The following is a 12,086-nucleotide window of genomic DNA, read 5'->3' on the forward strand; positions in this document are numbered from 1 at the left end:
CCATGATACTCAGATCCCACATAGACACACCAGCACTGGTACACAACACTTCTGGTACTGCCAGTAGTGCCCCATCTTAAACTTCTAAACAGACCAAATCTGTTAACACAGAACAAAGGTCAAACCAGGCATCCCAATCCCAGTGTACTCAACTTAGCTCCTGAAGTCATACAGTTTGGATATTTACACCTTCTATTAGAATGTATGGAATTTCTAAAACAAGCATGCAAACCAACAGCCAGACAATGCTATACAAAAAAGTGGAAACAGTTTATTTACTACTGCCAACTTAAAAATATAGATCCACTTAAAGCATCAATACAAGATATTGTGTTACTTGCTTTATTTACAAAAAGCAAATTTGTCTTTTTCCCTCTATTAAAATTCACCTCACAGCTATATCAGCATACCTACAAACCATACAGTATACTTCTCTCTTTAGAGTTCCTGTCATAAAAGCCTTTATGGAAGGGCTTAAACGTAATACTCCACTCAGAACTCCACCAATTCCTGCTTGGAATCTCAATATTGTACTCACAAGACTAATGGGACCATTCGAGCCCATGCATTCATGTGATCTTCAATTTCTCACATGGAATGTTGCTTTCTTAGTAGCAATTACTTCATTAGGAAGAGTGAGTGAAATACAAGCTTGTACTCTGGAAGAACCATTTTTCCAAGTACACAAACATAGTTGCACTTCAGACAAATCCAAAATCTTTACCAAAAGTAGTTTCACCTTTTCACATTAATCAGTCAGTGGAATTGCCAGTCTTCTTTCCACAGCCAGACTCAACTGCTGAAAGACCTCTACACACTTTTGACCTTAAAAGAGCTCTAATGTACTACGTTGACAGAACAAAAGATTTTAGGAAAACTAAATGGCTTTTTGTTGCTTTCCAACAACCACATAAAGGTAATCACATTTCAACAGAAGGATTAGATAGAAGGATTGTGAGATGTATTCAAACATGTTATATTAAAGCAAAAAGGCAACTTTAGATAACTCCTAAAGCACATTCAACTATGAAAAAAGGTGCTTCTATGGCAATTTTAGGGAACATACCAATGACGGACATATGCAAAGCTGCCACACGGTCCACACCACATACATTCACAAAGCATAACTGTGGATGTATTATCAAAACAACAAGCCAATGTATGACAAGCTGTGCTAAAAGCAGTATTTCAAACCACTTCAACCCCTACAGGCCAGCCACCACTTTATTGGGAGAAGGACTGCTTTTTAGTCTATGCACAGCATGTGTAGCTGCAGCTACATATGCCACTGAATGGAAAATGTCACTTACCCAGTATACATCTGTTTGTGGCATGTAGTGCTGCAGATTCATATGCACCCTCCCTCCTCACCGGAAGCATGTAGTCTGTGCAGTACTTACTTGTACATATAATATTTATTTGCATGGACATCTTATTTACTTATTACACATTGGTGTACATTTATATTCTTTCACTCTATCACTCCTTCCTATACCTTTCTGCGGGAACATAATCTAACAAAGGAGTAGATGGCCATGTGCACTATCACCGAGAGGAGTCATTCGATCCCGTGACTCGAAAAAAATACTTCTTCGAACAACTTGTAACACTCCGAGCCCAACACTAGATGGCAGGATAATGCACAGCATGTGAATCTGCAGCACTACATGCCACGAACACTGGGTAAGTGACATTTTCCATATATATATGTGTGTGTATATATGTGTGTGTATGTCTGTGTTTGTGTGTGTGTGCGTGCATGTGTATATACGTGTGTGTGTGTGTGTATATATATATATATATATATATATAGGATTAGGGTGAGTATAGATTTTGGGATTGTACAGTTATTTTCAGGGTGTATGGTGGGTATGGGTTTTTGGGTGGTAAAGGTAAATTTAGGGTTTAGGATGGGTATGGATTTCCCTACATGTGAGGCTACTCCTGCATGGGCTTTGTAAGCATGGGGGAAGTCATTTTAAGAAGTGTATTGGACACTGGTTAGTACGAGTAGTCCAGCTTACATAGTGGTTTCTCCGAACGTAGGCATGTTTGGTGTCAAAGATGTCGGATTCATGGAACAACACTGATTCCAGTGTTAGTTGCATGTTACCTTGTACATTGGGGGGGTCCCTTAGAGGATCTCCAGTTCTGCCTGAACGGCCTTCCAGGATCTGCCTGCAAGCCCACGCTGCTGCAGACCCCCCTGACAGTATTCTGCTCTACTGCTGCTCATTCATCTCGAGCAGGGGGAAGGCTGGACAAAGGTTTTCCTGTAGGAGGGAAGCTTGACCTCCTCTCCTTTAGAACTAGGTGTCTGTGGGCTGGGGTGGGGTGACCTCTCCGCATAATCAGGCTGCTTTGGAGGGCACAATTGGTTCCCTCCTTGCATAAACTGGTTTGCACCAGTGCAGGGACCCTTGGTCCCCGCTCTGGTGAGAAACCACACAAGAGGTGAGTGTCCTCCCCCGCTGTTCAGCTCCTCCCTAGGGAGGTGCACAGAGCTCTCTGCCAAGTGTCCTGTTGATTCTGCTATCTTGGAAACAAGACGGGCAGAGGCCCCTGAGAGCTCCTGACTAGTTAGGCCAGGTAGATGACGTGCCTGACCCGCTCTGATAGGTGGGTCACTACTGAGATTGACCAACCCCCTTTTAGGGTTACTAAAGGGCTTTCCTGTGGGTGGGTGCTCATTCATTGAGCAAGACTCTACAAGGAACTCTCTCTCTGCTAGACGTCTTCGGCTCCTGCCCTCTGGAGCTGCTGCTGATCTGTTTTGGAACCGAAACAAGTCTGCTTCTGGTGGGAAGGCTCCCACTGCAACATTGTTTCTCCGGATCCTGCAAGAATTCTGCAACAGCCAAAGCTGTGAATCATCCAGGGTCCCAAGGACTCTGTTGGCACCTGGAAACACAAAGGAATCTCCCTTTGATTGAAGGACTCACTCCCCTGCATCAGCAGACACCTCAAGACAACATCGACCAGCTGGTGAGGTGTGCTGTCCCACGGATAAAGAAAGGCCCTGCCTCACCAGTGGTGGAACTGGGTCCTCCTCTGGGGCCTGCTTGTTTTCTGACCAACTTGGGAGACTGTGGGCCCCTGTTCCTGCCCTTGGACTGGAATCCATGTGCACTGCGACTGTTGTTCTTCCAAGGCTTGTTGGCTGTTTCTCCATGAGACCTTAGAGCACAGAAAAGCTCCAGCATTCTGCAGTCCCAAGAGCTGCCTCTGTTCTGCAACTCCTGCGACATGGGACAGAAAATTTAGTTGTGCTGCTGAGACCTCCTTGTGACTCCTTGTGCCCATTGCCTGCGTGTCACTCGTGGGGGCTCCAATGACTTATATTGGCCTCCCTGTGTGCTGAGAGCCAGCCTTGACTCCCCCTCAAGGGTAGAGTCTCCTGGACCTTTCTGGTCCACACAGATGTGCAAATTTATCTTCAGCTCCTACTTGCATTTGCCAGTGCTCATTGGTGGCCTCGCTTGCCACTAACCCTCCTGCAAGCTGGCAACCGAAGTGGAGCAGCATGTAGGCGACTCCTGGGATCTTCTGCAGCTCCTTGACCACGCTGGTGGAATTCTTCCTTCACCGGCTTGTAGGAACCTCACATCTAGGAGGGCGAGCATTGCCACCTGAACCACCTGGGAACCTCTGAGGGTGCTGGATTCTGTCTCCTTACGGTCTTCAACGTCCGGAATCTTCCCTTGGGTTTCACCGGCCAGGTCAATGGGTTGCGAAAGCAGCTGGACAACCGAGGCCTCTATTGACTTGAGCGAGGGTTTCTGATGTCCTTTCACCCCTATGCATCCGGGTCCCCTGGTGTAGGTACTCCTGTCTTCTGGGTATCCTTGGGTGGAAACACTCTCCAAACTTCCTCCTGTCTTTGGGTTTCCTTGGGGTCCACTAGCAAGGGTCCTGAAACTCACAAATTCCAACTGCGACTTCCCTGTGTTAGTCCATGGGACGACCGGGTAGGTAACCACTCTTCCCCATCCCTTAGCTAACTACCACACTTACCTCAGTTGGGTTCACTATTTCACATTCCACTTACTTAATATGATATATCCCTTCCCCATAGAGCCCTGTACATTTTATGCTATTTCTTCTTGTTATTTGATGTATCTATTGTGTGTAGATATACCTCCAAAGGGAGATACGCCAATGCTAGTCTAGTAGTTAGTGCTATAATAAAGAATCCTTTATTTTTGCAACGATTGTGTGGTTCTTTCTTGAGTGGGAGTTACTGTCTGACTACTGTGGTATAGGAAGTGCTTGCATTCCCTGTGGATAAGCTTCAGCTACTCGCCTCAGCTACCCCTAGGATACTTTTGCTATCTGGACACCTAAACACTATGACTAAGGGTTGCCTGGACTTAGTATAGGATGGAACACCAGAGGTGTACACCATAAACTTTGCCTGCCTCCTACATTATGTAGCTAAGGTTCAGTGTAACTTGTCACTAACAGATAAACCATTGAAAATTTTAGTTTGTTCATGCAGACTTATTTTTCACAATTTCTTTTCTCAGCCGTACTCCTGGCAATTGTCAGAACTCTAATGAAGTGGATCTGTTAGGGCCAAACCAGAATGGTTCTGAGGGCCTTGCACAGATGAGCAGCAATAATGGTGTGAAGGCTGTGGAAGACTTTTCCAGCATGGAGTCTCAGAACGTCCCAATGGACCACATGGAACATGTTGGAATGGAGCCACTACAGTTTGATTACTCTGGAAACCAGGTGTCTGTAGATTCGGCTGCTGCCACTGTGGGCCTTTTCGATTACAACTCTCAGCAACAGGTATTGTTTCTCACTAGAACCCTGCTTGATTCACACCTTCTTTTGAGCATAGCTAATATAGTGCATGTTTCTTCTCATCCTGTTTTGCAAGTATTCGTGTTTTTTGCATTTAGTTGTTATGTATGCTAGAGTGCTACATTCTTGAAATATTCCCTGTTGTTGACATGGAAATCCCACGGTATTAGAACAAAGTGCAATGATAGGTATGGACTGGAAAGGCCCTTAAGTTTAGCACCTTAAACTAGTTGTTTATAAAAAGAGACAAAACTTAAGCCCCCCCCCCCCCTCCAACTAAGTTGCACCACCCTTTAGAGTACACCTGTGAGAAGCACCCGTCGCTCATATTTTCTGCTGCACGTCATTTGAGGGAGTCACCACTGAGCTCTGCTCAGTTCTACTTGTCCTAGTATTCTCGGAATATTTTTTCATATATATATACATATATGTTCGTTGGCATGTGTCGCTGCAGATACACATGCTATGCATAGTCCTGCCATCTAGTGTTGGGCTCTGAGTGTTACAAGTTGTTTTTCTTCGAAGAAGTGTTTTCGAGTCACGGGATCAAGTGGTGACTCCTCTTCGGCTCCATTGCGCATGGCCATTGACTCCATGTTAGATTGTTTTCTTTCCGCCATCGGGTTCGGACGTGTTTCTTTTCGCTCCCAGTAGTTAGAGTCTGAAAAGTTCTAAAAACTCTCTAATTCACCGGTATGGTTTAGATCGTGTATCATCGACACTTCGGTATCGTCGGATCCAACTTCTTTACTCGCCCTTTTGGGCACCCGCACCCAACTCTGGCCTGGTCGGGCCGACCGCGTGGAAGCCTCATGGACCGGACCCCATTTCGCTTCTGTCCTCGGTGCCACGCCAAGTTTCCATATACAGACCAACATCTCGTCTGTAATCTGTGTCTCTCCAGACCATCGAGAGGATACTTGTGAGGCCTGCAGATCCTTCTGTTTGAAGAAGACTCTACGAGACAGAAGAGCACAAAGGTTGGAAATGGTGTCGAAAAGCACTGAACGTCTTGACGTAGAGGAAGAGGAGATCATGACCACCGCAGTCTCCGTCCGAGGGTCCGATTCCGAGCAGGAGTCAGAGGAGGACAGACCGGTCACGGCAGGACAGCATGTGAGTACGCCTGCCCCTGTCCAATCCAAGCCCCCATAAGGCCTCGGGAACGCCTCTGCCAGAAGGCCATGGCTCGAGCCGCAAAAAGACCTCCGGTGACCAAGCAACAACTTGGGTACTGAGAAATGCCACGCCACTGAAGCCTTCGGACTCGAGCCAAAGCACTGGCTCCGAAACAGGCAAACACCGACCCTTCGAGTCAAAGCCTCAAAAATCGCTTTCGGAGCCGAGGCCAACATCCACTCCCTGCCTTTCAATCCTGAGAATACCATCTTCGGAGCCGAAAAGACCCAGTTAAACAGAGGAGCATGGACTTTCGAAACAACTTAAAGAAAGCCATAAATGTTCGGAGGAACTCACACTGGTGGAGGACATTGATGAAAGGCAGGCCAGAATTCACATTCATAAAGACACTGGCAAGATCATAACTGCACCTCCTCTGAAGCCTAAGAGGAAGCTGGCCTTTCAAGAACAGTTGGACCCTGATCAGCTACAGGCTAAAGTGCCAAGACCTAAGCAAAGATCTCCACCTCCACAATTTTCACCTCCTCTGTCTTCTCCTCACCTGCTTGTTTCTCCACCCACTACTCCTACACCTGCACAGTCTCCTGTACTTTCTTTAGATTCACCATAGAACAATGTGGATCCGTGGGATCTCTATGGTCCAGATCCCATTCCGGATAACAGCCCAGACTGCTATCCTTCCAAACCATCACCACCGGAAGATAGCACTGGATACACTCAAGTTCTGGCTCGGGTGGCATCATACCACAATGCCGCCATGCACACCAAGCCCTTTGAGGATGATTTTCTTTTTTATACATTATCCTCCACACACGCTACCTACCAGTCCCTTCCCATGCTTCCAGGCATGTCAAAGCACACACATCAAATATTTCAAGAGCCAGTCAAAGCCAGGATCATCACTCCCAGAGTGGAGAAAAAATATAATCCACCTCCCTCTGATCCGGCATTCATTACTCAACTGCCTCCTGATTCTGTAGTTGTAAGGGCATCTTGGAAAAGGGCCAACTCTCAGTCATCCGGTGATGCACCACCACCGGACAAGGAAAGCAGGAAATTTGATGCTGCTTGCAAAAGAGTAGCATCGCAAGCAGCCAATCAATGTAGGATAGCCAACTCCCAAGCGCTATTGGCTAGGTATGATAGGGCCCACTGGGATGAGATGAAAGATATCATCCAGCATCTCCCCAAAGACCAACAAAAAAGGGCACAGCAAATAGTTGAGGAAGGGCAGGCTATTACTAACAACCAAATTAGATCAGCCCTAGATTGAGCAGACTCAGCAGCTAGGACAAACAATACTGCGATTACTATTCGGAGACACGTGTGGCTTTGGTCGTCAGGCTTTAAGCCTGAAATTCAGCAGTCTGTCCTTAATGTCATTCAATGAAAAACAGCTTTTTGGCCCTGAAGTTGATACGGCCATTGAAAAGATGAAAAAGGACTCAGACACTGCTAAAGCCAAGGGTGCTGTGTATACCACGCAATACAGAGGTTCATTTCGAAAACCTCAACACAGCGGTGGTTCTAGAGCGCAAACACCTGAGGCACGCACCTCACAATCCAAATCATCTTACCAGCCTCAATACCAACGAAGTGGGTTTTGAGGAAGTTATGAAAGGCCAATTCCCCAGAGGTAGGGGAAAATAGCCAACAAAACAAGCCTCACAGCCAAAACAGTGACTCTTTCCATCACTTTCCAAATCACACCTCACCTGTGGGAGAAAGACTGCAGACGATCCACAACAATTGTATACCCATTATGTAGGAAGTTGGCTCTGTATGCACTATTTCAAAGTAAGGAATAGTATGCACAGAGTCCAAGGGTTCCCCTTAGAGGTAAGATAGTGGCAAAAAGAGATAATACTAATGCTCTATTTTGTGGTAGTGTGGTCGAGCAGTAGGCTTATCAAAGGAGTAGTGTTAAGCATTTGTTGTACATACACACAGGCAATAAATGAGGAACACACACTCAGAGACAAATCCAGGCCAATAGGTTTTGTTATAGAAAAATATATTTTCTTAGTTTATTTTAAGAACCACAGGTTCAAATTCTACATGTAATATCTCATTTGAAAGGTATTGCAGGTAAGTACTTTAGGAACTTTGAATAATCACAGTAGCGCATATACTTTTTTCATAAAACACAATAAGCTGTTTTAAAAGTGGACACTTTGTGCAATTTTCACAGTTCCTGGGGGAGGTAAAGTAATGTTAGTTCTTGCAGGTAAGTAAACCACCTACGGGGTTCAAATTGGGGTCCAAGGTAGCCCACCGTTGGGGGTTCAGAGCAACCCCAAAGTCACCACACCAGCAGCTCAGGGCCGGTCAGGTGCAGAGTTCAAAGTGGTTCCCAAAACGCATAGGCTTCAATGGAGAGAAGGGGGTGCCCCGGTTCCAGTCTGCCAGCTGGTAAGTACCCGTATCTTCGGAGGGCAGACCAGGGGGGTTTTGTAGGGCCCCGGGGGGGGATACAAGTCCACACAGAAAGTACACCCTCAGCAGCGTGGGGGCGGCCGGGTGCAGTGTGCAAACAAGCGTCAGGTTTGTAATAGCTTTCAATGGGAGACCAAGGGGTCTCTTCAGCGGTGCAGGCAGGCAAGGGGGGGGGCTCCTCGGGGTAGCCGCCACCTGGGCAAGGGAGAGGGCCTCCTGGGGGTCACTCCTGCACTGAAGTTCCGATCCTTCAGGTGCTGGGGGCTGCGGGTGCAGGGTCTTTTCCAGCCGTCGGGATTTTAGAGTCAGGCAGTCGGGGTCAGGGGGAGCCTCGGGATTCCCTCTGCAGGCGTCGCTGTGGGGGCTCAGGGGGGACAACTTTGGTTACTCAGTCTCGGAGTCGCCAGAGGGTCCTCCCTGAGGTGTTTCTCCACCAGTCGAGTCGGGGTCGCCGGGTGCAGTGTTGCAAGTCTCACGCTTCTTGCGGGGATTGCAGGGGTCTTTAAATCTGCTCCTCTGAAACAAAGTTGCAGTCTTTTTGGAGCAGGTCCGCTGTCCTCTGGAGTTTCTTGTTCCTCTTGAAGCAGGGCAGTCCTCTGAGGATTCAGAGGTCGCTGGTCTTGGAGAAAGCGTCGATGGAGCAGGTTTCTTTGGAAGGCAGGAGACAGGCCGGTAGGACTGGGGCCAAAGCAGTTGGTGTCTTCTTTCTTCTTCTGCAGGGGTTTTCAGCTCAGCAGTCTTCTTCTTCTGTGAGTTGCAGGAATCTGAGTTCTTTGGTTCTGGGGAGACCCTAAATACTGAATTTAGGGGTGTGTTTAGGTCTGGGAGGGCAGTAGCCAATGGCTACTGTCCTTGAGGGTGGCTACACCCTCTTCGTGCCTCCTCCCTGAGGGGAGGGGGGCACATCCCTATTCCTATTGGGGGAATCCTCCATCTGCAAGATGGAGGATTTCTAAAAGTCAGAGTCAACCCAGCTCAGGACACCTTAGGGGCTGTCCTGACTGGCCAGTGACTCCTCCTTGTTTTTCTCATTATCTCTCCTGGACTTGCCGCCAAAAGTGTGGGCTGTGTCCAGGGGGCGGGCATCTCCACTAGCTGGAGTGCCCTGGGGCATTGTAACACGAAGCTTGAGTCTTTGAGGCTCACTGCTAGGTGTTACAGTTCCTGCAGGGGGGTGGTGTGAAGCACCTCCACCCAGAGCAGGCTTTGTTTCTGTCCTCCGAGAGCACAAAGGCTCTCACCGCATGAGGTCAGAAACTCGTCTCTCAGCAGCAGGCTGGCACAGACCATTCAGTCCTGCACTGAACAATTGGGTAAAATACAGGGGGCATCTCTAAGATGCACTCTGTGTGCATTTTTTAATAAATCCAACACTGGCATCAGTGTGGGTTTATTATTCTGAGAAGTTTGATACTAAACTTCCCAGTATTCAGTGTAGCCATTATGGAGCTGTGGAGTTAGTTTTTGACAGACTCCCAGACCATATACTCTTATGGCTACCCTGCACTTATAATGTCTAAGGTTTTGCTTAGACACTGTAGGGGCATAGTGCTCATGCACCTATGCCCTCACCTGTGGTATAGTGCACCCTGCCTTAGGGCTGTAAGGCCTGCTAGAGGGGTGACTTACCTATGCCACAGGCAGTGTGAGGTTGGCATGGCACCCTGAGGGGAGTGCCATGTCAACTTAGTCATTTTTCCCCCACCAGCACACACAAGCTGGCAAGCAGTGTTTCTGTGCTGAGTGAGGGGTCCCTAGGGTGGCATAAGTCATGCTGCAGCCCTTAGAGACCTTCCCTGGCATCAGGGCCCTTGCTACCAGGGGTACCAGTTACAAGGGACTTACCTGGGTGCCATGGTTGTGCCAATTGTGGAGACAATGGTACATTTTAGGTGAAAGAACACTGGTGCTGGGGCCTGGTTAGCAGGGTTCCAGCACACTTCTCAGTCAAGTCAGCATCAGTATCAGGCAAAAAGTGGGGGGTAACTGCAACAGAGAGCCATTTCTTTACACAAGCCCCCCCCCCCCCAGCCCACAGGCCAGGAGACTCAGCCAAAGCTGGGAGAGTCTTCCTAGTCTTTCAGGCGAGGAAGAGTAGAGGAAATAGGCTGGTTTGTTGCATGGCCTACTCTGCCTTACATCCTCCTGTTCAGGTCATTCCCTCTGGGGAACTGACCCACTTCCACAGTGATAGGACCTAGTCTGAATTGCCTCTTGTCTGTGCTTTTAATGTCTTCACCCATTCTCTCTATTTTGGGGTTAGAGGTATCCACCTCTGCTAATCTTATTTTAGCCAGGGTCACCCCTAGCTTACCCAAAGAGGTTACCCAGAGCTGGAGTAACCCCACCATGACCAATAGGGTCAGGGGGCCTAACTTGCTATTTGGCATGGGGTCTGACCACCATGCCAAGGATAGTGCAGCCATAAAGGCTAACACCCAGCAGAGGCCACTGACAGCTGTCAGTGCCCAGAACCACACCTTTAGCTCTTCACCTACAAGGGGAGGGGCTAAGTTACAGGCTTCTTTGGGTTCAGGGTGCCTGTCTGCTGTATTAGAGTGGGGGGTTACCACATCTTGTAGTAAACACCCTTCTTCCACTCTTTCTTCAGTTAGCTGAGGAGCCACCCACTCAGGCTTAACAGTTGCCTGACTAGCCAGGACTTCTTGTGGGTCAAGTTGGACTGCACCAGTGCCACTTTTGGAGTTCTCCCCTACTGGAGCAGAATCTCCTTGGCTTGCTGGAACCTTGGCTAAAGTTTGTCCACCTTTCCTACTCTGTTTTCTTTTCTTTTTCTACTGGGGCCTACTTGCAGTTACTGCAGGGGTAGCACCTTCAGAATCCTTGGGAGAGGACTGGCACTGGACCAGTTCCTCTCTTGGGCTCTGACTAACCTCTGGGTAGTCATTTCCAAGGAGACAATCAAGGGGGAGGTCTGTACTGACTACCACCCTTCTCCAGCTAAAAGTCCCACCCACTTCTATGGGCACAAAAGCCACAGGCCTATCAGTGACCCTGTCGGGGCTAACTCTTACTCTGGCCATCTCACCTGGGATGTACTGGTTTGAGAACACCAGCCTGTCATGCACAATAGTGTGACTGGCACAAGTGTCTCTCAGGGCAGTGGCTGGGATTCCATTCACCAGTAGGTGGTGGAAGTGTCTACTTCCCTCTGGAATCTCCAACTCACCTGTTGGGCCCTTTTTCCAGTTGAAGGCTATGAAGACGACCTCATCTGAGGAGTCATCCCCAATGGCTACACTGGTCACCCCTGGGATTTTGCTAGGGGGTTTGTTTTTGGGACAAGAAGTGTCCTTGGTGTGGTGCCCTGTCTGTCTACAGTTATGGCACCATGCCTTAGTGGCATCCCAGTTCTTACCCTGGTACCCACATTTGTTTTGGGTTGTGTCTTGGGGCCCACCCACCTGTTCTGGTTTTTGGGGGCCTACAGAGGAATCTTTTTCTTTTTTTCTAGTGTCACCCACTTTCTCCTGGGGAGTCTTTGTAACTCCTTTCTTTTGGTCACCCCCAGTGGAAGTTTTGGTTACCCTAGTCTTGACCCAATGGTCCGCCTTCTTTCCCAATTCTTGGGGAGAAATTGGTCCTAGGTCTACCAGATACTGATGCAACTTTTCATTGAAGCAGTTACTTAAAATGTGTTCTTTCATAAACAAATTATAAAGCCCAACATAGTCATGCAC

At 48.0% G+C, this 12,086-nt stretch overlaps 1 protein-coding gene across 18 annotated transcripts in view; it reads left to right on the plus strand.

Moving 5' to 3' along the window:
* The window catches only part of PUM1 (pumilio RNA binding family member 1), an 859,012-nt gene that overhangs the window by 277,556 nt on the left and 569,370 nt on the right, over positions 1-12,086 (plus strand). For all 18 annotated transcript variants that reach the window (XM_069224905.1, XM_069224910.1, XM_069224908.1 and 15 more), the window contains one exon: positions 4,527-4,794. In XM_069224905.1, the coding sequence (XP_069081006.1) occupies positions 4,527-4,794 (268 nt within the window). The remainder of the gene's footprint in view (positions 1-4,526; positions 4,795-12,086) is intronic.

This window comes from Pleurodeles waltl, chromosome 3_1 (assembly GCF_031143425.1).
Source record: "Pleurodeles waltl isolate 20211129_DDA chromosome 3_1, aPleWal1.hap1.20221129, whole genome shotgun sequence".
Lineage (NCBI taxonomy): Eukaryota > Metazoa > Chordata > Amphibia > Caudata > Salamandridae > Pleurodeles > Pleurodeles waltl.